The 27234-nt window shown below is 32.1% G+C and overlaps 1 protein-coding gene across 2 annotated transcripts; it reads left to right on the forward strand.

The window, feature by feature from the left end:
- The first annotated feature begins 454 nt into the window (after positions 1-454).
- Positions 455-15846, forward strand: LOC107892352 (SAL1 phosphatase). 2 transcript variants are annotated; one of them, XM_016817419.2, is made up of 9 exons: positions 455-658; positions 1089-1164; positions 1601-1671; positions 1782-1984; positions 2452-2662; positions 2748-2846; positions 2936-3089; positions 3203-3413; positions 15504-15846. In XM_016817419.2, the coding sequence occupies exons 1-8, from the start codon at positions 593-595 to the stop codon at positions 3364-3366; spliced, it is 1044 nt and encodes a 347-aa protein (XP_016672908.1). In that variant the 5' UTR covers positions 455-592; the 3' UTR covers positions 3367-3413; positions 15504-15846. The 2 variants fall into 2 exon arrangements, with proteins under 2 accessions (XP_016672908.1, XP_016672909.1); XM_016817420.2 differs by lacking the exon at positions 15504-15846 and adding an exon at positions 14071-14385.
- Positions 15847-27234: the final 11388 nt, after the last annotated feature.

Raw genomic sequence — 27234 nt, forward strand, 5'->3', positions numbered from 1 at the left:
TTTTACCACTTCAATTAGGTATAATGACTTATTTGACCTCCAATTAAAAAAAAGAAGTAATTTTAGCCAAACATTTAACTTGAGCCTTTGTATTATTTAAACTTGCATTATTTGCTAAATTACCCTAAAATTGGAATGACATACACGTGGATGTCACGTCAGTAATTTAATTAATTTTTTTAACATTTAAAAATTTTAAAAAATATAAAAATTATTTTAAAAAAATAAAATATAAAAGATATTTTTTTAATATTTTTGAAATTTTAAAAAATTAATTAATTGCTAACTAGTACATCAACAAAATTTAATTTTTACATTCATTTTGGTGATTTGATAAAATAATCTATAAAATTGGAGGGTGAATTTCAATTATTATAAAAAAAAAAAAGCATGTTGAATGGACCGAATTGAAATTTAATACATTTTGAACCAAAGGATAAAAATAAAATAGAATACATTTCATGACCAGCGTGAAGGTCACTGTTACACCTCCGTTTTGAAAACGAAGCCCTCACTTTTTCATCTCACTCACTTATCTTCTTCTTCTTCTTCTTCTTCTTCTTCTTCTTCTTCTTCAGCAGTGGTCGTGGCAATGTCTTATCATAAAGAGCTGGCTGCTGCAAAGAAAGCAGCTTCTCTTGCTGCTCGTCTCTGTCAGGTTTCCCTCTTCATCAATAACTCATTTTTTTCTATGCATTTTGGTTTTTTGGGTTTCCAGTAATTTTCTCACATCCTTGGATTTTTTTACTTTAAATCTAAACTATTCTATTTTTTTTTGGGGGGGGAGGGGGGTTCTTTAATGACTTATTACAGAGTATGTTTAATATTTTGTGTCAAAACATAAACTCCCTTTTCCGATTCTTTGGAATTATCGACCGTTCTAGTATTAGGGGAAATTGAAGTCACTGAATTGCTTCTCAAGTTTTTCAGTTTAGGCTCTTCGTTGACAATTACCATACTTAATTTCAAAAGGAAAATATACAGATGTTTTTATCATTTGGTTTGGTCTGTGAAATATTTCATCGTGTCAAGCTGTGTATATGTATAGAAGCTGAATTTGGGTTTTGGGTGTTTGTTTTAATCTGCAGAATGTACAAAAGGCTTTGCTGCAATCAGATGTTCAATCCAAAACTGATAAAACTCCTGTAACAGTAGCTGATTATGGTTTGTTTCTAAACTGCTCCTTCCTCTTTGGTTCTTTCACCCAACATTACCAGTCTTTTAATTCCCTTTAAGAAATATGCATCTTGGATTTGAAATGGGTTCCCATTTTTTTACCCTGATGATTTCCTTGCTTCTTCCTTCCTGCTAGAATGTTACTAGGAACTTAGTTTTTCCTTCTTTTCACAATTTTTTATATTAGGGAATTTACAAAGTTGAATGATGTTTTCCTTCCTGCATTGAGCAAAAGTTTCTATTGGATGCGATGCTCTTTTGTCTTTTTTTTTTTTACATTGTTTATCCCTAAAAGTTTATGGTTTAAGTAATATATGCTGTTCTTGGTCTCGTCATCTTTCAACTATAGGGTTGGCAGAAAAGAATCCTAAACTGATTACTAACATGTTGCCTTGACATTTTTATATTCTAAAATTTTCATCAGGCTCACAGGCACTGGTTAGTTTTGTGCTGCAGCAGGAACTTCGTGCTGAATTCTCATTAGTTGCCGAGGAGGTGATTCTCTGTACTTGCGAATAATAGTTTCAGCAGCATGCATCAGCCATCTTTTTTTTAACATCATAGAATCCTTCTTTCCTTCTAAATAATGTTTGGTTTCTCTTTAGGATTCTAAAGATCTTCGCAAAGATGGTGCCCAGGAAATAGTAGAGCGCATTACAAAACTTGTGAACTATTCTTTAACTAGTGATGGATCATACAATGTTACTTTATCCACAGAAGACGTTCTCAAGGCCATTGACAGTGGCAGATCTGAAGGTGGTTCCCAAGGTCAACATTGGGTTTTAGATCCTATAGATGGTACTAAAGGGTGAGCTCTGAAACTTTATATTTAACATAAGTGATTTTACTTTAGTCATAAAGAAGTTGGTGTCTGATATAATAGTGATTCATGTCCACTGAGTGCTCTAAAATGTGGTAGTAACTTTTTTTTTCGGTCTTTAACTCAGCCATGACTGCTGCAGGGAGATGTTTAGATTTGCTTCCAATCTTCTGTTATTTAGTATAGAAGGATTGATTGGAGAGCAAGAAAAAGGGGCTACCTAGACAGTACTTCATGCAAGATAAACCACAAGTCTGTCTTGGTTTTGATATATGTTATGTTTGGATTTCTTTACAATTTGGTGTAAAAGAAGTAACTGATATTTTTATTTTATTTTTGCTTAATTTTCATATCTGATATCTAAATAATGATCTCTACCTTTTTCCAATCATTGTTTGTGCTTTTAGACCAACTTGATGACTTTAGCCAATGGTTTTTGATGTTTTACATTGTAGTTTTCTGAGAGGAGATCAGTATGCAATAGCATTGGCTTTGCTAGATGGAGGAAAAGTTGTTCTGGGTGTGCTGGCTTGTCCAAATCTTCCACTAACTTCCCTCAAGGATGCTGGCCAACATTCTCCAAATAATGAAGTTGGCTGCCTTTTCTTTGCTGTAGTTGGTGGTGGAACTTATATGCAGCCACTTGATGGTTCTTCGGCAGTGAAGGTTATAATGATTTTATAATTTATTATAATTTATTGCTATTAATCTGAGTACATATTTGCAACTTGTACAATTTTATGGGTTCCAGGTGCAAGTAAGTGCTGTTGAAAATCCTGAAGAAGCATCATTCTTTGAGTCATATGAAGCAGCACATTCCATGCATGATTTATCTAGTTTGATTGCCCAAGTACTCCCCCTCTCTCTTTCTCTACACACACACAGACAAATATAGACCAACACTTGGATAATGCACTGAAAATGTTGAGTTGTAAACAGAAACTCGGTGTCAAAGCACCTCCGGTTAGAATTGACAGCCAGGCAAAATATGGTGCTCTGTCCAGAGGAGATGGAGCCATATATCTGCGTTTTCCTCACAAAGGGTATCGAGAGAAAATATGGGATCATGCTGCTGGGTGTATTGTTGTGACTGGTATGGACCAATTTCACTCCATCATTGGCTTTCTTTCAAAGTGCTAAGGATTAGCTGGCTGACATTGATTTATTATTCTTCCTTTTTACCTGTTTGCAACTCATGATTTGCAGAAGCTGGGGGTGTGGTCACAGATGCTGCAGGGCAGCCCTTGGATTTTTCCAAGGGAAAGCATCTTGATGTGGACACAGGCATCATTGTCACTAACCAGAAGTTAATGCCATTACTGTTGAATGCAGTTAAAGAATCCCTGAAAGAGAAAGCTCCATCCTCATGATCTGTTTTAGAGGCAGGCTTCATCCTTTCCTCTTAATTATTTTGCCCGTAAGTGCTTTCTCCCTGCGTGTACAAGCATTTACATTTACATTTAGCATGCATGAACGTTAATGGGATCAATAAATCTTGTCTCCACAATTATGATGATGTAACCGTAGACTAGAACTTGAAAGCATGGTTTTAGGCCTAGATCCTTTGCTTTGTATCCCCGTGTCCTATTTAAAAATTAGTGTACGTTTGGTTCACGAAATTTAAGATTCCTTTTGAAAATAGGATTGATGTGAAATTCAAGACTAGTCTGAATATGATACTTGAAATCGTATCTACATAGACAAAAGACGTTAAACTGAATTGAGAAATGGAGAAGAATTTGGATCCTTGAATATGAATTAGGCAAAAGCAAAATGAGGGGTTGAATGTGATTGGAATCCAATTGGTTGGTTGTGCTTTAGTTCAATTGGTATCGTTATTGCAGCAATCAAGAAAACAGGGGTTTAAATCGTAATTGAGGTGTTCTAACCAACGTAAATTAAGCAATGATGCAAAAAATACCTCCAGTTCTCTTAAGGAGGTTCTCTTGGAAGTGTCCTTGAACAATCTTCCTTAATTGTTTTCCCTTAAAGCTCTTCAAAACTTGATTTCCTCCATGCACCTGGATATGGAGAAGTATAGTTGAGGGAGGGAATCTCTTAAAGAGAGGCATAAGTAGGCAAGTTTCCCCACAGCAAAGAAACTCTATTGTCCCTGTGCGAAGGAACAGTGAGGAACAAGACAGGTCGAATGATAACAACCCTCAAGAGAGTAATGAAACATGGTTCCATCCGGTATGTTCAGCTCTCAAAACAGGTGGGTTAGTCAAATCGGCTTACCATGTTGACGTGGAACAAAATAATGGTAATATTGTGTCTCACAGCATAACCCAAGGAAGGAACAAATCCTGGAATTGTCTAAAAACTTGTATTTAAACTGAAACAGTGTCTCTCAAAACTCCTGCCTACCAAAAGCTGAAATTGTGTAAAGAATAAAGAGAGGTGAAAACTCGTGCACATTCTGTCAAGCCTAGGGGGAAAACATGGAGCATCTATTCCTAGAGTGCCCTTTTGCCAGTGCAGAGAAATGTAGCAGTTGATTGTTGGTGGTGTAGCAACCACCAAGAAAATGCCTCAAAGGACACGGAGAAGATTTGAAGCCTGGGAAACCATTCAAACACGAATATTTTATTTTGATTAGTTGGTTACATAGCAATCTCTAAGCTAAATAAAAACTACTTTGTTGATGAAACCAAAAAAGAAAAAAAGAAGAAGAAAACTTTAGTATTTAATGGATTGATGTATGGTTGTCGAAGTCGTTAAAATTTATTTCAAAAACATTAATTAGTAGAAACGATAAGTAAGTTCATATTCAAAGAGATGAATAGTAATTTTATTCCTTCAACTAAAATAAATGAAATAAAGAAAAAAGGTTTTGTTTAAAGAAAAATTAAAATTAAGATTTGAATATAAGCAAAGAAAATAATAACCAAAATTGGGGAAAAATCGATGAGACGAAACTCTAGTCAAAGTAAGTTCTTTGTTTGATTCAAGAATTTGATCATTGATGCAAAGATGATGTTGAGAATGACTCATATTTCAGAGATAATCTCCTAGTTAAACTTTGTTTATTTGTTACAGTCAAACTCTAATTAGTCTAGATTATTTTTTATTATTATTTGACTTACGAATTTAGCCTATAAATAGACTCTTTTACAACAATAGAAAAATACACCCATTAAATATTAGAACTCACAACACTTTTGGAGAACTTTGTGTTTACGTTTTGAGGGTTATTTGTTTTGGGTTTCGAGGTTTAGTTTTTTATCTCCATCTTTTGTACTTTTTGTTCTTTTGCCATTATAGTAAAATTATATTTGCCTGTGGTTTTTTTATTCTCTTTGGAGAGATTTTTCCACGTTAAATTTGTGTGTTCAATTTCTCAATTTCTTCCACTATTTTTTACTTATTCGTTGCTTAATCGGGTCAATCCCCAGCAAGTGGTATCAAGAGCTAGTTCAATTTTCGTAGATTAGCTTGTTAATAGATGACAACAACAAGGTTTGACATTGAGAAGTTCGATGGTGTCACAAATTTTAATTTGTGGCAAATTCGGATGATGACAATTCTAGTTCAGACTGGCCTAAAAAAGGTCTTGCCGGGTAAAAACCTGAGAATTTAGATCAAACAGAATGGGAAGAGCTTGATGAAAAGGCCCTACTGCAATCCAGTTGTGCCTCGCGAATAGCGTATTGCAAGAGGTATTGATGGAGAAAACCTTAACCGCATTATGGAAAATGTTAGAAACTCTTTATGCGACTAAGTCTTTGATTAACCGTTCAATGTTGAAACAACGTTTATTTACATTTCGCATGAACGAAGGTTGGCTTCTTAGAGATTACATTAGTCAATTTATTACTCTTTTGAATGATTTAAAGAACGTTGAGGTTCAAATTGATGATCAAGATCAGACTACACTATTATTGTGCTATTTACCCCTTTCATACAAGTCCTTCAGAGAGACCCTGATTTATGGCAGAGACAAACTCTCGTTCGAGGATGTGAATGGTTATTTGTTGAGTGGAGACAAACTAGATAATGAGTTTGGTTCGGATAGCAAGGCAGATAGGCAAGCTTGCATTTTGGTAGTATCAAAGAAGCAAGACAAAAGATGTCGATATTGCAAGAAGTGATGTCACGTCAAAGCAGATTGTTATAAACTATGAAATAAAAGGGCTGTTAAGAGTAATGAAGAAGATGTAGCTAGTGCTAATTTGGCCAGCGAAAGCTGTGGTGATTCCTTGTTAGTGTCAATGAGTGATAGCTCCGAGCTTACGTCCAAGTGGATCCTGGATTCGAGATGTTCTTTCCACATGTGTCCCAACAGAGAATGGTTCTCCTCATATAATTCGATTGAAGGTGGAGTTGTGCGCATAAGAAACGATTCATCCAGTAAGGTAATTGGTATTAGTACTATTAAAATTAGGATGCGTGATAGGATAATTAGGACCTCTTAGATGTTAGGTATGTACCTAATTTACTAAAGAACCTCATCTCCTTAAGTATTTTAGACTCGAAAGGTTGCAGAATCAACATCGAGTCGAGCGACATTAAGGTATCTCACGAGACTCTCATTTTGTTAAAAGGTAAAAAGACCGATAGCCTTTATATTCTAAAAGGTTCTACAATGACCAGTGAAACCAGATATCTCTTATCCGTTACGGAGTTGAAGTCAACCCGTTTAGAGTGGAGACAACTTGGTCATAAGAGGGAAAAAGGTATGATCGTTTCGTTGAAGAGAGGTTCTCTTTTGGATGCAGGTTTTGAAAAGTTAGGGCATTGTGTTTGTGAAAATCAAACTCAAGTTAGTTTTGATTTGGTGGTGCACAAGTCGAAGGCTAGAAGTCTTCCAACTTCTAAGCACAAATTTGACTTAGATAATTCCCTGCATAGTTCAAGATAGGCCTGTGGCAGGCTTTGGCAAAGATGGTGTTGTGGAAATACGAGTCAAGGTGGAGATTTGTTGAGTATGACTCATATTTCAGAGATAATCTCTCATTTAAACTTTATTTATTTGTTACAGTCAAACTCTAATTAGTCCAGATTTTTTATTATTATTTGACTTACGAATTTAACCTATAAATAGGTTTTTTTACAACCTTAGAAAATACACCCATTAAAGATTAGAACTCATAACACTTTTGGAGAATTTTGTGTTTACGTTTTAAGGGTTCTTTGTTTTCAGGTTTCAGGGTTTAGTTTTTTATCTCCATCTTTTGTACTCTTCATTTTTTTTGCCATTATAGTAAATTATTTTTGTCCGTGATTTTTTATCCTCTTTGAAGAGATTTTTTCACGTTAAATTTGTGTGTTCAATTTTACAATTTCTTCCACTATTTTTTACTTGTTCGTTGCTTAATCAGGTCGATCCCCAATAGATGAATTTTAATATATTGGCTATAGTTACTGATGATCGCCGCTATTTTTTACTTATTCGTTGCTTAATCAGGTCAATTCCCAATAGATGAATTTTAATATTCTCTAATAAATTGGTTATAGTTATTGATGATCACCTAGTAACCTAACCTCTTTTTACCTTCTCGATAATTAAAACAATCACCATTAATTACTTCTCTTATTAACAAACAATCTTATAGTAATCACTTAGGAATTTAATTTATAAATAGAATTAAGCACAAAAGAAACCTAAATCTAAGCAGCAAACACACAATCAAAGTTTATTTAAGTTGGATCGTATGCCCATACTATACAAACAATGACGTAGTTCGTCACAAATATTAGAAATCAATCAATTGACTAAATCCTTAATTAACAAGACAAATTTTCTAAGCTATCAAATGCTGACCACATATTTAACAAACTTGAACAATTGTAATTAAACCAGAAGACATGCAAATACCAAATAACAACCCATAAAGAAAATAAAACCCAAAATCAAAATGAAATTAAGAGCAACTATATCTCTCTCAACCTAATAATGTATATTTATAGGGAAAAAATAATATAATGGAGAAAATAAAAAATTTCCATTGAATACATAGAGTAGAATGTTTCTAGGTTTTTTGGTACTTTTCGCATCAAACTTTTAGGTCATTTTTAGGGTGCTTTCCTTGCATTTTTGGGCTTGAGTTGTGAACTTTAGCTAGATCTTTAAATTCCCTTCAAATCGGTATATTCTTATCCCAATATGGAGGTCTATAGCTCAAGTTACAACTAAAATATTGAAATTGCATTGTTTTGAAAGTCCCCAAATCGCAAAACTTGCAAAAACTAAATTTTAAGCTCCCTTTTCTCTAATTATTTCATAAATCAATAATAAATAAAATATAAGTATAAATAATATAATTAAGAGCATAAATAACATAATTCAAGGTGAGAAATATCACAAATAATTAAAAAATTATACACTTATCAAATTCTCCCACACTTGAGCCATGCTTGTCCTCAAGCATAAACTAGGGCAAATGGAAATGTGAATAAAATACAACCTAAAGAAATACTTAACTCAAATTGACATTTGAAATTATCATTATATATCAAATGGAACAAGAAATAAACATATTTTTACAAATACATTCGAAATCTAGTATGCTAAACAAGATATAGCAGCAACAATGATTCATACAATTAGAAAGAATTAGAAGCAATAGACCTTTTCGCTCGAGTGTGACTGTCTTCCCTAATAATATGCAATGTATAGATATTAAAAAAATCAAGAGAATATATTCAAACTTCATCATGCTATCAAAAGTCACTAGGTTTTCAAAATTCACAATTTCAGTCGAGCATAAAATTGAACTTCTTTTCCTTAACTTTACCACAGAAATTTCTTGATTAGCATGAAATAAAAGAATAATTCAAGTAATAATATAGTTAATATTTTTTTTCGAATTTAGGACGATTACCTTTGAACACGAGTGTAGATGACAACCCAAGCATCTATCTCAAACGACTCGGTTAATCAAGCCTAAATAGTCTTTGACTTTACTCATATATACATCAATGGAGTATACTAGGAAACACCGAACCTTTAACACGAAGGTAAATGAGAACCAAGAACCTACTCTGGTTACTCAGTTGAGTCACTAGTTCTTTTCGAAGCTCACAAAGTGGATAGCGGAGTAATGAATTCTTTGTAAGCACATTCATCAATATTCAATCTAATACTCAAGTTTGAACATATCAAATTTTCACCTAGATCTTTCTTTGTAAGCATGTTTCAAACAAAATTATTCTCTCAAAAATTCTAAAATCGATTAAAAAAATCATATCGATAGAAAAAAAATCTTGAATTTAGATCATATGAAGTGTTTATTTGTTATAACAAACATCCTAAGAACATAAATCAATTTTAAAAATTCTATATAAAGTCAACATTTAGGTACGAAAATATTCATTACAACACATTAACAATTCTTAAAGATGTATAAAAATATTTCAACATCTCATCAGGTTAAGATTTCATGCAAACTACATGCACTATGCAAAAATTGAAAATAAAACAAAATATTAAAAAATAAAAAAATCCATGCAAATTAAATTGACTCGACTCAACTCTCCCACACTTATATCGAATATTGTACTTAATGTTTCAAAAGTAAATGAAAAGTTAGTAAACTTCCCTATTTAAGCACTTAGAAAATTGATCGAAGTAGACATATCCTTTGTTCCTTTTGAAATGTCAAAAACTTGATTTATCAAAGTGTGGTATCTACAACACACACACACAAAAAAAATGGAAAATTATATTAGTGGGAAGAAAATGAATAAAAATAAACAAACAATTGGAAGCAAAACAAAACAAATAAATACATAAGTAATAAATAAATAAAATCTATGTATATATCATAAATGGGGGAAGAGAAACAAGGGGGCTTGGGATGGATGGTAATCTATATGGGTGAGCAAAATTCGATTAGATTCGAAAAAAGCGAAAAAAATTTTGAATTTCAAGTTAATCGAACCAAGTTATTCAAATTATTTGAGTCAACTCGAATAACTCAATTCGAGTTTTGAGTTCGAGTCGAGTTGAAATTTACAATTCAAATAACTCGAATAATTAGAATAATTCGAATAACAGATTGGTGTAAATACTCTTTTGGTCCTTGTCAACTTTGAAAATGAGCAAATTGGTCTCTCTCAACAAAAATTACAAAATAATTCAAAATAATTTTCAAAAATTCAAAATAATTTTCAAAACTCAAAATATTTATAAAATTTTTATTTTTTAAAAAAAATTATAAAAATTCTAAGAAATATATAAAAAAGTTAAACTTTTAAATTTTTTCTAAAATAATAATTTTGGAGAGCTAAATAAGTTAATTAATGTTTCAAGTTTATCATATTAAAGAATATTAATTTTTTATTATTTTGCTTTGCAAAAATTTTCAAATATATATGGCTTCAAATTTATGTGCTCTAACATAGAATTAGTTATATTATAACAATATTTTAATTTGATATGTTTAGTTTTTTAAGTTAACTCGAATAATTTCACTCGATTCGATTCTACTTGACTCAAATTTCATTTCATTCGACTTAATTTGAAAAAAAATTCAAATCAAGTTAGGATGATAAAATAGGACTTATGAGCTCGATTAACTTGAAAATTTTTCACTTGATTTGATCAAATGCTCACCCTTAGTAATTGAGATGTGGGCCATGGGAGGGGATTTTAATATTAGCAATAAGAAAAGAAAGAAACTTAAGAAAAAAGGGGAAGAAAGAATTTTCTTTAAACAATTACAGAAATTTGAGAAATAGGGACGAGCACGCCAAGGCGCTTTGGGCAACGCTGGGGCGCATGGGGGAAGAATTGGGATAGGAAGAAGACGAGTTGGTTGGAGCGCTAGTGAAGTGCGCCCCAGCATGGGGTTTTTCTTTTCTTTTCTTTTCTTTTCTTTTCTTTTCAATTCTATTATATATTTTATGTATAATATGATATAAATAATATATATAATGAATAGACTTAATTTTAAATATAAGTAAATGTTATTTAATTGCGGAGTTGTTTCTCCATAAGCGTTTTTGTTTAATGTCTTTTGGTAGATGCTCCTCGGATTTGTCTAACTAATTGCATCGAGCGGAAGAGTGCTTTTATCTTGTGAAATATTTCATTTTCGCTTAATAAGAGGTCTCGATCTCTTTTGCTGTAACACCCTATACCCGACCCAATCTCCTGATTCGAGCTATAGTGTGTCACATTCATTGCCGAAGCAACTACAATCAAAATAAATACAATCCATACCATTAAACATGCAAATATGAGTATTATAAGCAAATAATATGATAAGAAATCATTCTCAAGTTTTAAATGAGCCTACAAAAGGTCTAAAACTAACCTGAGATTGAATTAATACTAATTTGTAAAGAAATTAAATTATAGGATTGACATCGTAGCATGAGAGAGTTCCTCATCGCGACGTAACATACTGTTTTGGTCTTGTCGAGACGACAGGGTTCCTCATCTCGCCATGACATTATAAGTCATTTCTTGTCTCGACATGATACGTTTGACGTTGCAATGTCACATACTGTTTCTACAATTTCAAAGTGCACAAACCTGTAATTTTTTCAAGCATCATCACACAACACTCACACCTAATGGACAACTATTATAAGGAGCATTCTAACACCAACTTAAACATAACAAAACTTTAACCACATTAGACTAATACCTTATCATTCATTACCCAAACGGCTAATGCAATTTCATACAAAAAAACTTTTACATACATACCTATAATAAACTAATCCTTAACATTTCAATCATTCATACCATTTAGAACATATACGCAAAGAACTTATAAACATAATATGATCATTTAACCAAATTTACACCTTAATATGTCAACTTCAAAAGATACATGAATTTAGAAGCAAACCAAATCTTGACTCAACTTAGGTACATGTCATACTTAAATGAAAACGAAATATAAAAACTTTGCTAAGTCAGGGATCGTCCTTTAAATGCTAAAATCTACTTATTGCTTGTTCGAAAATCTTCTAAATCTGTGCACGGAGAAAACAAACAGTACACTGAGCAAAACGCTTAGTGGTAAATCGATGACTCAAGTTAACATAAACAAGATTACGCAAATACACACATCTAAATCATGATCAATTCCTATTCAATCTCATGCCATTTATATCAACCACTTCAATTTCAAATAGTCATGCTTATACCAATCTTAATTGCCTACTCTATTCATCACTTAGGTGATTAATGTAACAAACTGTTTTCAGTGGTGTTGGAAACAATGGTTTTGGGACCACAATTTTGACAAGCAAGTTAGTAAATATTATTTATTTAGTATGTATGAGTATTTATTAAAGTCATTTTAAAATTTAGCTAAGAAATTTTAATGATTAAATAGTTAATTAAGTAAAAAGGATTAAATTGTAAAAGTTACAAAAGCTAAATTCTGTTTGTTAAAGGTGTTAAATGATTATAAATTTGTGAGTTGGTGGGTTTAAATGATAATTGGACCATTTGTATCAGTAATGGATGGTCTTGACTAGTGTTTTATTAATTTTTAGGGGTAAAATAGTAAATAAGTAAATAAAATAACATAAACAAAATCAAATTTGTGATCTTCTTCACTCATCTTTTAAAACCAAAAAATACCATAGAAATAGCTTGGGAGAATTCACTTCACAACCTTGCTTGCATGATCAAGAAACGAACCAATCAGATTTAAATTGAGGAAAAGCTAAAGTTTTGGACTAGTCGTTGGCTTTGTTTTTGCAATCGTTTAAGTTTAGGTAAGTTCATATAATAACTTAATATATCGTTAGTTTATTTATGTAATTTTTAGAAAATGATTATGTTAGGTATAATATATATGTTTATTGTGTTATATACTAAGTTGGATGAAATTGTTTTATTGAGCAAATAGACGGAATTAAAGAAAAAATGCAAGTTATATGAATACAAGTATGAAATGTTATAACAAAAATGAATTTCAAGGATAAAGTTATGAAATGTGTCCCGTTTGAACATTGTGAATACCAAGGATACAAATGACATGTCAATAGGGGTAACACGGTTTCGGGTGCTGGTCTTGAATGTCCTACGGATGGCTTAGATCTTGTATTTGTTGTGGATTCTCTACAACTCGTTTGAGCAGCATCATGTGGCTTAATATCCCAACCCACATCTCGTGTGAGTGGGCCCACTTCATAGCTCGTGCGAGCAATACAAATATGGTTATGGTTTTAGATACATACACACTTTGTGTGAGCATGGTTCTAGTGTATCTAACGTTGTGTTAAAATAGAATGTCGATAATGACAATATATCGCAAAGAAAAAATAGAAATAGAAAAATAAAGAACACACAGATTTTACGTGGAAACCCTTTCGGGGAAAAACCACGAGCAGAGGAGAAGAAAATTCACTATGTCGAATTCGAATTAATTACAAGAGGAGTAGACTATGCCTATTTATAGGCTTGTAAACCATATTCTAATAGGAGTGAAACTCATTATTCTAATAATATCAAATAGATGGAGTTTAATAAGGTTTAAAAAACCTTATTCTAAAATAAAATAAAAGAAGTATAATTCTATAGGGATTTTACTTTTATTTTATTTTACCACGGTATTTTATTTAAATAAAGATTTGGGTCACTTAATTCTAACACGTTGTTTCATTTGGTTCAACATGTAATAAAGACTTAAATGAGTAAGCTTAATTATATGAATTGTTATGTGATCATGAAAGTTGAAATGGAAGATGTTGGTATAATGCTTTTACTTGGATGAGATATGCAAATTGGTATTATGATGAATGAACAGTATATTGACATGTTACTATTATGTGTTTTATGACATGATGAAATTACATGTTTTTCTTGTTGAGCTCACTAACTTGTGGAACTTATGATGTGTATAAGATTTCATAAATTCATGAGTATATTGATAATGAAATTATGCATCATTTTATAAAAATTGAGTTTAAGATTTCATAAATTCATAACTTGTGGGGCTTATGATGTGTATAAGATTTCATAAATTCATGAGTATGGTAATGAAATTATGCATCATTTTATAAAAATTGATTTTAAAAAAAGGTAAGTTTATGTTTAAAATTATACGAGCTTACTATGCATTATTTGCTTATGTAGTTGTTTTCTTTGTCTTGTTGGTCATTAGAAAGCTTGATCAGTTGGAAATTCATCGGAGCACATATACACTATCCATCCATCATTTTGGTAGTTTTTGGATTATTTTGTTAATGGTTATAAATGGCATGTAAAAGGAGTTCTGATGCTATTTTGCCAATGTGATGTGGTTTGAGTTTACTTGTCTATATACTTTGATTGTGCTTGTAAATGTACATGTAAATATGTGTTTTTGGTCACTTGTGAATGCCTTGTGAATATATATGGCTTATGGTATATTGGAATGCGATTGAAGTGTGATAAACTCTAGAATAACGTATTTTTATGTATTAATTATGTATTTATTCTGAGTATGATCCTGCTAATTTGAGCTATTTATGATCTTTTATCTCATAAGGACTAAATTTGAAGCAAAAGTAAAATTAAGGGCTAAAAGCGTGAATTTAGAGATAAAATAGGCCAATGTCCGACACAAGGAAAAGTTGGTGCCAAAAGTGCAAGCATGGAGGACACAAGGGTTGAAATGCAAAAAGAAGAGATTTTATTCTATTAAACTCTATTTTTATTATATTAGGATAATTAATATTGAGATAATTATTAAGGATTATTTTAGGATTTTATTTTATCTTTATTTATATTCAATTAAATGTATTTATCTTTTAGAAATTTAAGTAGGATTAGAATATCTCCCCTAGCACTATAAATAGGGGGTGAAGTGACTCAAAAGGGGATCCCATCTTTTTCCTGTAAACACTCTCTGCCTAAAAGTCTAGGCTTTTGTTCTTCTCATCTTTCTTTTCAATAAAATCTTTATTTTTATTTTATTTATTTTCTTTTCTACCACAACCATGAGCCACTAAACCCATCTAGCCGAAGGTTGTCAAAAATCCCCAAAAGGGTTCATGAGGCTTAGAATCCGTACTTAGCCTCCTCGCTGAGTATTCATCGTTTCTTCTTACTACGGGGCTGACGCTTCCATCCATGTCCTTTAAGAAGTAAGTTTTTCAACGTATGCAAAGGCGACCGCTTTGTATGTTTTGGGAAGGTTGCACAGTCGGTTCGTTAGCTTACTGCGTCAGAGGTTGGCGAGCCCAAGAGACAAAATGGCATGGGATTCGCCATTGAGAAGCGTTGATCTAGCATAAGACGATCCCACAGAAGCGATTGTTGGCTAGAGTCAGGTTCCACTAAATTGTAAGTCTAAATCCTTGGAACTAGTGGTCGTAGGCGTCCTCTTCCATTATAATTGGCTTATTCGGTTTGGGAAGGATCATCTAAAAGTTGAGGATTGAACCCACGGTGGAACGAGACAACTGGAGGCTGGAATCTCCCATAAGAATTTCCTTTCTCTCAACTCTATTTTTAATTTCTCAATTTTTCGATTCAATATTCTTAATTCTGTTTTTATTTTATTTTTCGTTTCCAGATTCAAACCCTTAATTCTATTATTTTCTTATTTTTCAGGAATGCAGGTTGTCTTGGGCAAGACTCTGCCTGGGATTCCACAGAACAGGATATTGTGCAAATCTAGTCCCTAAGGATTTGACCCTACTTCCCTTTTACTATTCTTTTTCATTATTTATTAGGGATAGGATATTTTTGGTGCTTCGAACGACCGCATCAAAGTGGTTAAATGGTATGTGTGATGTATGTATAAGATATGGATTTGTGACATTGAGCTGGACTATTTTGGTATGAGAACTGTGGTGCCACTTGATGGCATATTATTGAGGCACATAGGATGAATGATTTTGGCATGTTTTATGTGTTTTTAAATGGGTTTGAACCATGTGAATGTGTTTGGAAATGATTTTGTTTGTTTTGGTGCCCAAGAAATAGAGGTTGAGATGGCTTGCATTAGGGGTCATTTTGGTAGCACATGACATGAGACATAGGTTTCCACATGGCCATGTGCTAGACACGGCCTCTTTACACGATCATGTGCCTTGTTGATTTTTCTTAGGTGCAGGTTGGTCCATACAGTCTCAGAGAGTTACACAGTCTAACGATACGACTATGTGAAGTTATTTTGAATGCACACTTAGTCTGGCACAGAGCCTGCGACACGGCCGTGTGACCCTATTTTGAATACTCACATGGGTGGACAGATGGGTTGGGACATAGCCGTGTGACTCACATTTCGAATTGTACATGGTTAGCCACATGACCATGTTTCTGAGTCGCATAGCCTGGTTACATGACTATGTGACCACTGTTTCTAAAATTTTCAAAATTTTCTAGAATTTTCTGTTTTGTTTCAAATTAGTCATTGATTTTTCCCAAACTATTTTTAAGGCCTTATAGGCTTGGTATTTATGCTTTGAATAAGTGTTGGAATTGAATGTTAATATTTTAAATTGATTAATTGTTTTAATGTTAATATTTTAAATTTATTAATTGTTTCTATGTGATGTTAATTGATTCGATTTTTATTGTAATACTCTATAACCCTAATCTAGCGACGGAGACAAGTTAGGAGTGTTACAATTAAACTTACCATTCATTTCACAAGTATAAATTTAATACATTAGTATACATTACACATTCATATATGCTCAATTTCATGTATCATTTCAATAATTTCTAAGTCTATAAGCTTAGACTTATTCAAGTAGCCCTCGGGGCTTGTTTTCAGCTCAATTCGCATGGCATCATATATTGACTCAGAGTGGATACACGGATCTCTCACCCTGGGTTGCCCGACAACGATGATGATGAACATGAACATATTACCATACTAGATTGCCTGACAACAATGGTTTCCTCATTTCTCTTAAATTATCACCTCGGTTTACCTAACAACAATGACTCAATGAACAATATATACCACCCCAGGTTGTCCAAAAACAATGGCTTTAATAAATAATCTAGCCCTATGACATGCTAACTATATCCGACTCAGACCAAATAACTAATAGAGTATTCTATTCTCGGTTCATTATCAATAGTTTGATTTACATTTCAATAATCACGATTCAACAATAATTTACAACTTCATAACATATACAACATGTTTCAACACAATTTCATATCGACTATCAATTATCAATCAAATTTCTAACTTTATATTCTATTTAATTTAGTCATTATATTGATAATCAATCTCAAATGTACCAAATCAACTCAAATAATCATCAATGACTCACCTCAACTGTAACACCCCTCACTCGTCTCTATCGTCGGATTAGGGTTACAAGATGCTACTACATTCAATAGGACAAGAACATGCTATTTCAATTCAAAATTCAATTTAAACAATCATTAATAGATAATCATTCAATAATCATTCTATTCATACAAAATCAGGACTTAAATCAAGCCTATGAAACCCTAAAACCAATTAAAAAATAAGTAGGGACTAATTCGAATCATGTTAGAAAAGCAAGGTAAAAATTTAAAACAAGGGGCACATGGCCATGTGGCCAAGCTGTGTGACATGCTTAGGCCATGTGGTGCAATAGCACACAGTCGTGTACTCAGACCGTGTGGAAGGTTGATGCCGTGTATACAAGGGTCACACAGTCGTGTCTCCAGGCCGTGTAATAGATTGTGGTCTTGTGTAACTAAAGTCACCAAAATCAAACAGGGCACACGGCTGTGCCACATGCCTATGTGAGGCACACTATCAAACCGTTGGCAACCCATGTGAACCTAAAATTACCTTTAAATTGAAGTCATACAATTTCATTCAACCAATTCAAAACACACCAAAAACATACCAAAGCATGTCATTTACCTAATTTTAACCAATATGCCATAAGACACCATCACAAACAACATTCAAAACTAATGACCAACTTCATTTGCTATCAAATTCATTCATAACCAAAAATGTCATATAAGATGTCAAAATGTCATAATTTATTCACCAATTAATATACCTTTATCATGGCACATTCGTAAACTCATTTACCATAAGAAGAAACAAGGCACAAATTAGTTTATGCCAACCAAATCAAATCCAATCAAGGTTTTACCTATTCAAGCATTCCCTAACACATTATAACACATCTTTATGCATTTCATTCCATCAAGCATGTTTCATCACCTATCAAGCTTAACATCACATTCAAGTCACCATACCAAGCCATGATCAACCATATTTTTAGCCAACAAGCATACAACTTTTATACAAGCACAAAACATACCATTTGTAAAGAACACTTATATACATATACAAGCTACACCTATTACATGCCACAAAACCAAAATATAACGTTTCAAAGTCTACCAAAATATGGCTGGATATTGTGATCTTCAAGTTGATCTTATCGCCTGGTTCCACAAAATGAGATCTACAAGGAAATAGGAAAAATGAAACAAGTAAGCTTCAATAGTGCTTAGTAAGTTTATAGGTTGGAAACAATATACATATCTTATGATCGTAGTCATAGTTTAACTAACAACACAATTAACTAACATTTACCATGTCATCATAGTCATTCAATAGTGAGTTCGTTATTTACAAGTCATATAACCATTCAAGTTGTACGAAGCTATTCAATACTAAGTCACGAAGCTATTCAATAAGTCATGATACAATATCAAAAAGCACGAGCATATCACAAGTAATTCATCAAGGCGTGTTGAACAAGTATCTAATATAAATCATTATGATATTAAACCATTAAGATTCAACCTGATGAACTATTATACAGATATAGATATGCGGTTATCCATCCAAAACATGCTAGAATGCTCAACTAAGCTAATCCAACCAAGAACATGCCTAGGCACCAAGTGTGTATCCCGTAGGCTAACATCCCTTTAGAAACACACCTAGGCACCAAATTCTTAGCTTGTAGGCTTTACATTCGCCCCCAAAAACACACCAAGATCACTATAAAGATAACTCGATAATCTGCAAAAAATGCTGGATTTTGTTATATTCAGCGTACAATATCAATTCATGTATCATCATCTCATCATATATCAATCCCATATAGTGCACAAAATAACCTATTAGCATGCCAATTGTATCCTATCCTATGTTCATCTGGGCTTGATACAAGTAATCTTATAACACTTTTCAATTCAATCCACTTTGTCACATTTTACCAATTTGTAACAATTAAAATATATACATATATATTAAACATACCACAATTCATAAATCAATATAATATTAAAACATATACCAAATTAACCCGTATGAACTTACCAGGGCTAAACAACAAAAAAGACAATATCAGGAACTATTCAACAATTTTCTCTTTTCCACAATTATCTATCGGTTCTTGATTTGAACATTAATTTTATTTCAATTATCAGCTCCCATATACTTTATAATAATCAACTTAATGCATATGACTTTCAATTAACATTTTTCATAATTTCCCTAAATTTTTGTACTTTATTCAATTTATTTCTTAAAATCGAACAAGCGTATTTTCACAATTAGTCCCTAACCCATAGTGCCAAATTTATAACCATCCTTATGTAGCCCTACAATTTTGAAATTTCACAATAAAACCAAGCCAATTTCAACACTTTCTCATATTAGTCCCTAAACTCAAAACTATTCAAAATCACTTTACAAACTAGGCCAAATTCATCATCAAGCTTCAAGCTAAACCATTAAAAAATAAAAAGCTTCAAGAAAATCAATGAAAAGTTTTCAAAACTTTTACATAATCACAATATAATCCTTGAGTTAACTAGATTAAGCTATAACGATCTCAAAAACATAAAATTTATGAAAAACCGATAATCAAAGGACTTACATGCAAAGATACAATTTGGCTGAACCTTAAACTCCTTCAATGGTGTTTCTTTGCTTCTAATTTCGATGGAGAAAGAACTAGTGGAGATGATGTTCTTTTGTTTTTAATATTTTCACATTTAATTATTATTTTAATTTATAAGTTATAATACAAAAGAACTAGAAATTAATGCCTTAACCGTCCATGCTTTATCAATATGGTTTAATTACCATATAAGTCCTCTCCCATTAGCTAAATAAGTCATTTAATTAACAAAATTCAATAGCAATTCAATTTTACGTCTTTTATGATTTAGTCCTTTTTTCAATTAACTAATCAAACATTAAAATTTTCGGGCCAAACTTTAATACACCTATATAGTAACTCCGTAAACATTTAATAAAATATTTATGGGCTCGATTTATGAAAACGAGGTCCTAATATCTCAATTTCCAAAACCACTTGACTTTAGGGACAAACCATTTGTACTTAATTATTCGTCCAATTAGCAAAAATTATCAAATAAAAATTTCATATAATATTATATTTGACTCATAAATATGAAATAATAATATTTAGGAACTCACTTGTTGGATTTGTGGCCCCGAAACCAGTACTTCCTACACCACTAGAAATGAGTTGTTACAACTCTCCCTCCTTTAGAAAATTTTGTCCTTGAAATTTTTACCTAAAAATAAGTTCAAGTATTGTGACTTCATCGATTCCACAGTTTCTCATGTAGCTTTTTCGATACCGTGTCGATGCCATAGAACCTTTAGAAATGGTACCCCTTTTTTCGAAGTTATTTTACCCCATGAGCTAAAATCGATACTGACTCCTCTGAATATGACAGATCAAGCTACAATTCAATTTCGCTGGGAGAAATCACATGTGAAGGATTTTATCTATACTATCTCAACATCGAAATATGAAAAATGTTGTAAATCTTTTCGAGTTCAGGAGGTAAAGCTAATTTATAAAGTACAAGACCAATTCTTTCATTAATCTCCTACGACCCGATAAACCTCGAACTAAGTTTCCCTTTTTTGCCGAACCTTAGCACCTTTTTCCATGATGAAATTTTTAAAAACACTCGGTTGCCAACAAAAAATTCTATATGTTTTCTTTTCTGGTCAACATACGATTTCCGACGATCCGATGTAGCTATCATGCAATCACGAATAACATAGACTTTATCTTTAGTTTCACAAATCAAGCATGTCCCAACAAGCATGTTTTCGTTCAATTTTGACTAGTATAAAGAGTTCAACATTTTCATCGATATAAAGCGTCAAATGATGTGATTTTAATACTGGGTTGATAGCTGTTATTTTAAGCGAATTCGGCCAACGACAAATATTTTTCCCAACTACCCTCGAATTCAATAATACAACATCATAACATGTCTTCCAAGATCTGTATTATCCGTTCCAATTGTCCGTCGGTCTGTGGATTAAATGTTATATTGAAATTAAGTTCAAGTACCAAAAGCCTCATGAAACTTACCCCAAAATCTGGAGGTGAATCCCGGGTCTCAAATTGAAATGATAGACAACAGCACTTCGTGCAATCTAAAAGTCTCGAATACATATAATTCAACTAACTTTTGAAGCGAGTAATTCATTCTGACCGAAATAAAATGAGCCGATTTTGTCAGCCTGTCAATAATAATCTAGATCGAGTCTTTCTTTCTCGGATTCTAACTGAGTCAGTTCAAGAGCTTCCGTCAATAAAACTTTCAACTGATCAAAACTTTGCTGACACTTAACCGACCAAACAAATCAACATTTTTTTGAAGCAGCTTTATCATCTGCAAAACAAGTATCAAAAAATTCTTAACAAATTGTCTATAATAACCAACTAAACCTAAAAAACTACGCGCCTTAGAGACATTTTTTGGAGCTTCCCGATTAACAATTTGTGGAAATTTTACTCAGATTAACACAAATTTCGTCCCTAGAAATCACGTGGCTAAGAAATTCAACCTCTCTGAGCTAGAACTCATATTTATTTAATTTTGAATATAATTACTTCTCACGCGAAACCTGTAACACAATTTTCAAATACTGAGCATGCTCAGATTCTGCATTAGAATAGATCAATATATCATCAAAAAATACCACCACAAATCTACGCAGATGACGCTAGAAAACCTGATTCATCAAATTCATAAAAGCATCATAAGTATTAGTTAATCCAAACGACATTACCAGAAATTCATAATGGTCGTAATGAGTTCAAAAAGTAGTTTTTGGCATGTCAATATCCTTTACTCGCAATTGATAATAACCGATTATGAGGTCTATTTTTGAAAACACTGTTGCACCTTTCAAATGGTCAAACAAATTGTCGATACAAGGCAAAGCATATTTATTTTTTATTGTGACTTTATTCAATTTCTAGTAATTGATGCACAGTTTCATCGACCCATCTTTCTTTTTCGCAAAAAACACATGTGCTCCCAGGAAGATACACTTGGCCAAATAAAAACTCTATCTGACAATTTTTTCAATTGTGCTTTAAGTTCTTTCAACTTAGCTGGTGCCATTCGATACGGTGCAATTGATATCGAAGTAGCCTCAGGCATCAAATCAATTACAAACTCAACTTCATGTTCAAGCGGTAATCCTAACAACTCTTTAAGAAACACATCAGAAAACTCACTGACAATCGATACCTAATCAATCTTCGATCTCGATTCCCGAGTGTCAAGTATATATGCTGTAACACCCTCTAACCCCAAATTGTCGTCGAAACAGGATTACGAGGCATTACCGGACATATCAAACAATTTACAAATAATTCTTAAATAAATGACAAACATATTAAAATATAATCATAAATTCATATGTTTGTTTTACCAATTGACTACATTCGTTTCTTTTCCCTCTCTTTTTTTTTATAAATTTTGACAGAATTTCTTCTTATTTTTACGTAAAACCCCCTACAATTAAAACCGCAACCAATTTACAGTTAATACAGAAACCAACACATTTTCACATTCAAACATGTCTAAATCATGCCTAAACATTTAGTTATCAAATTGATCAACAATATTCATAATACTTTATAAAAGTTAACTAATAAACTTCGTTCATCTCAGTTCAACTTGAGTACCGAACATACCATTTTGTAACTTAATGTTTCGTTTATCATTCAAACATTAGAAACAAATTCTTTTCAACCAAAACTTACAAGACTCTTTAATAAGACCAAAGTATATGCCACGTTTACCAAAAGGAAAAATACATCATCGAAGTTATGCTGAAGTCGGGATTGATCTGGATGCTGAACCGAAACCTTTGACTTCTATCGACCTGCGCACGGAAACAACCGTACGCTGAGTATTTCATACTCAGTGGTATTACTATAATTTAAATTATTTAAGTAAAATAAAAAATAAACATGTCAAATTATATAACAATTAATTCATAAATAAACTAATTTATTCTTAACTTTCATTTCTCAACAATAACAACTCAATTTGGCTATTCATCAATTTAATATCATATAACATTTCATTTGAACATAAATCTCTTCGTGAATCTTTGATTCATTCTTTTCATTCTCATTTCTCAATTCCAATTCACTTTCCATTTCATGAATAAAGTCGATCCTTTTCATTCGATTTTTGCTATTCCATTTATTTGCCCCTATTAATAAGACTCGGACTTTGGCGGATACACGGATCCAACCAAACACACCAGAATGGCACCCAGTGCCTCATCGGATAGTTCGAAGCAAAGTTGACACCCAGTGTCTCATCGGCCAAGCCGAAGTAAGTTGGTACCCAGTACCTCATCGAATCTATCCGAAGAAATATAGTGACACCCAGTGTCTCATCGACTCGAGGTCGAAGTATCCCTGAACTCTTCCAATCCTATGGCATGCCAACTATATCCAACTCAGCCCGACTAGTTACTAGGGTATTCAAACCATTTTTCTATTTCAAATTCACTTTCGATTCAATCACAATTCAATTCAATTTCACTTTCCACTTTTTAATCAATACACAGTTCAGATAATTTCACTTCGATTCGATTCATTTCATTCACTTTTATTCAATGCAATATTTTAATACTCACCTCAATTTCACTTACCAAGTGCTTTAATTGAAATTTAACAATTGAAAATAAATAAATTCAAATTATATTAATACAAACTGTAAATCTCCCGTTTTAGTCCTCGATAGCTTTCTCCTTTCCTTTTGATGTTGATGCCTCGGGTTCTTTGTTAGCTACGAAAATAATAATAATTTACACTATTAATTACAGCACTAATTATAATAAATAATTGAATTTCTAATTGATTCCTACCTTGTTCTCAATTTAATCCTAAGTAAGTTTTCTTACTTTTCTAATTCAATTCACGCTCTATTTCTATTCAAATTTCATCCAAACTCAAATTTAACAATTAAAATTTCAGCATATTTTCCTAATTTCAAATTTCCCTCAATTTAGTCCCTAAAACATAAAACTTATAGTTTCTTTTACAATTTAATCCTTTTATCAATTCTAACTTAAAATGTATTCAATTAAATCCCTAATTCAACAATTTATTCAACATGAACCATGCTTAAAAACCTATAAACTTCCAAAAACTCAACTTATTTTCAACAAAATTTTGTTTTAAAACTTCTAAAACATCAAAATTAAGTAAAAAGTGCTTAATTGACTTACCAATCAAAGCTTTAAGCTTCAAAATCCTAGTTTTCCCTTTTATTTTTCTTTTCTTCTTTCCTTTCCCCTGTTTCGAATTCCTCTCTGTTTCTTCTTTCTATCTTTTGTTCTTTATTTCCTTTATAATTCATTTACTTTATTTTATTTGTTAGCTTAATTTATTTTATTATTTTTTATTCTAAATATCTATTAAATATTTAATCATATATTCACATTTGTACACCATCAAAACCATACAATTGTCACTACTTAATTTGTCTATCAAATAAAAATCTTATAATATAATTATTTAATTAATAATTATCTTTTACTTAATTTTCAAGTAAATAAATAAATATAATACACTTATATTTTTTTTACCATACACTTGGCAAAATCATAATTTATTATTGAGCAAAAATCTTATATTAATTATTTAATTATTAAATATCTTTTAATTTAATAATAATAAATAATAAATATCTTATGCTTAATTAATAAGCAATTTAAATCTATAAACTACAATTGTAGACATATTTTAATTACACATGTATTATTTTATCATCATACAATTGCCTTTATTTTTCTTTTCTCATTTATTTTTTAATATAATATTTATAATATAATTAATTTAATAGTATACTTTATAATTAATTTATATATATTTTTAAATTAAATCATTATAACAATCTAAGACGCCTCAATTAGGACAAATGGCATAATTCTATTTTGGTCCTTTATATTTTCTTTTAATCTATAATTTAACTTTTACCCCTTATTCAATTTAGTCTTTTTTACTAACTACTCTTAATTTAGCTAAATCCACCTATCTAAAACCTAATTAAACACACAACTAGTCTCGTAAATATTTCTAATAATTATTTTCGAACTCGATTTACTAAGACGGAGGCCCGATATCATACTTTTCTGATGCCTGTGAATTTTGGGTCATTACATATGCCAGACATGCCTTCAACCTTTTCGAATCAATTTCTACACAGAGATAGCTGAAATAACTCTAGTAGCACTATCTGATCTATTAGACTCAACTGTAATCATTTCAATAGTCTGACATTTAAGATTAATCCATTTCAGTCTACAACTCACCATAGCATCGTGTAACATCAATCGGTTTATTCCCAGAGTGATATCAAATTCATGAAATGGTAACAACATCAAATGAATAGGCAAGCCACAACTTAGTATTCTCTATGGACAATTTTGACATATTAAGTTAATTATCACACTTTGACCTAGCAGATTTGTGACTTGGACATCAAACTCAACTGACTCAACAATTAAATTCTGATATGTTACTAATGCAGTGCAAATATATGAATAAGTTGACCCAAGGTCAGTGCATATATAGTAACATCAAAGAGATAGAGTGTACTAGCAATAACATTGGGTGTAGTAGCTTCCTCCCTAACTCATATGGCATATGCTTGAGCAGACGCTCTTGCTTCTGGTCTAACAGCTGTATCTTTGGTCCCACTGCAATTAACTCTAGTATTACTATTTTGACCAGGACATCTACCTTTCTGAGGCATAGGCAATTGCTTTACACTCCGCTCATCAGTGTCTCATGCCTTTTTTTTGGCAATTTCTAAGAAATGATTCATCGGTCCACATCTGAAACATGCACCTAACTTGGTCCTACATTCACCAACATGGAATTTTCCACAATGTTCACATACAGGTCTTGGAACATTACAAACACTACCAACACTATCCGCAGGTACTAACTGAAATCTCGAATCACTCTGCCTTGATTTATTTTTACTCAAAAACATAGATGGTGAAGTAAATCGACTGAAAGCTTCCCTCAATTTCTCTGACAGAGGAACTGAAAACGATCTAGATAAACTTCGTTTACTGAAATCCCAAGCTTTTCTTTTATTCTATTTCTTGTTGTTGCAAATTTCTTCCATCTGTTGTGCTCGATCAAATAACACCACAAACTCTCGTAATTATATTTCGCCAACTAACATTTTAATCTTATCATTTTACCCATATTTAAAATGGATACATATTTATTGTTCGGTTGGCACAATATCCCGGGCATCTTTACTAAGTTGCACGAACTCTCGCTTGTACTCTGCTACAAATTTACTTCCCTGTTCCAATCAAGAAATTCTTTCTTTTTCCGTTCTAGGTATCGTTTACTAACATACTTTTTTCTGAACTCGAATCTGAAGAAATCCCAATTAACCCCATCTTTCGATACTACCGTTGTTAATGTTGACATCCAATTATAAGCCTCATCTTTACTCAAAGACATGACACATGTGAGGTAATCATCACGGGAACAGGCCATTTCATCGAAAACCCTCTGAATGTTTTCAAACCAATATTCTACCATTTATAAGTAAAAGTCTGAGTTCAAATAGGTAAGGAACCGAAAACTGGTGCGTTGGGGTGTTACAAAATTCTCATATTTGATACCGAAATCATGCAACATGTCAAATCAGAAACGTTAGGGTGTTACAAAAATCTTACCATACAAAATCAAGATTTATGAAAAGCCTCGAAATACCAAACCAATTCTATCTAGTACAAGTGGTATAGGTTTAAAAAGGTCACCTATCTATGCATAAATGTTCAACAGAATGAATTCACTTTTAAGTATGTTTGGACACCACAAAGTAATTGGATGAAAATGCAATTATTAAACTCATGATCACATTCTCTAGTGATTAAAATGAATTTAAATTCCTAAATATGTTTGACTAATAGAGTATAATTTAAAATGAATTTAAATGAATTTAAATTCCTAAATTAAGATGTAATTTTATCTAATTACTGTAGCATTTCATATTTATAGTAACTAGAGAG

The sequence above is a fragment of the Gossypium hirsutum genome, chromosome D09 (genome assembly GCF_007990345.1).
Source record: "Gossypium hirsutum isolate 1008001.06 chromosome D09, Gossypium_hirsutum_v2.1, whole genome shotgun sequence".
Taxonomy (NCBI): domain Eukaryota; kingdom Viridiplantae; phylum Streptophyta; class Magnoliopsida; order Malvales; family Malvaceae; genus Gossypium; species Gossypium hirsutum.

What these genes read in the sequence shown, in the direction of transcription:
- LOC107892352 (XM_016817419.2), top strand. Translation starts at nt 593, where the DNA reads ATGTCTTATCATAAAGAGCTGGCTGCTGCAAAGAAAGCAGCTTCTCTT. An exon ending in TCTCATTAGTTGCCGAGGAG is followed by an intron (nt 1,672 to 1,781) that starts GTGATTCTCTGT and finishes GTTTCTCTTTAG; the next exon opens with GATTCTAAAGATCTTCGCAA. An exon ending in TATCTAGTTTGATTGCCCAA is followed by an intron (nt 2,847 to 2,935) that starts GTACTCCCCCTC and finishes AGTTGTAAACAG; the next exon opens with AAACTCGGTGTCAAAGCACC.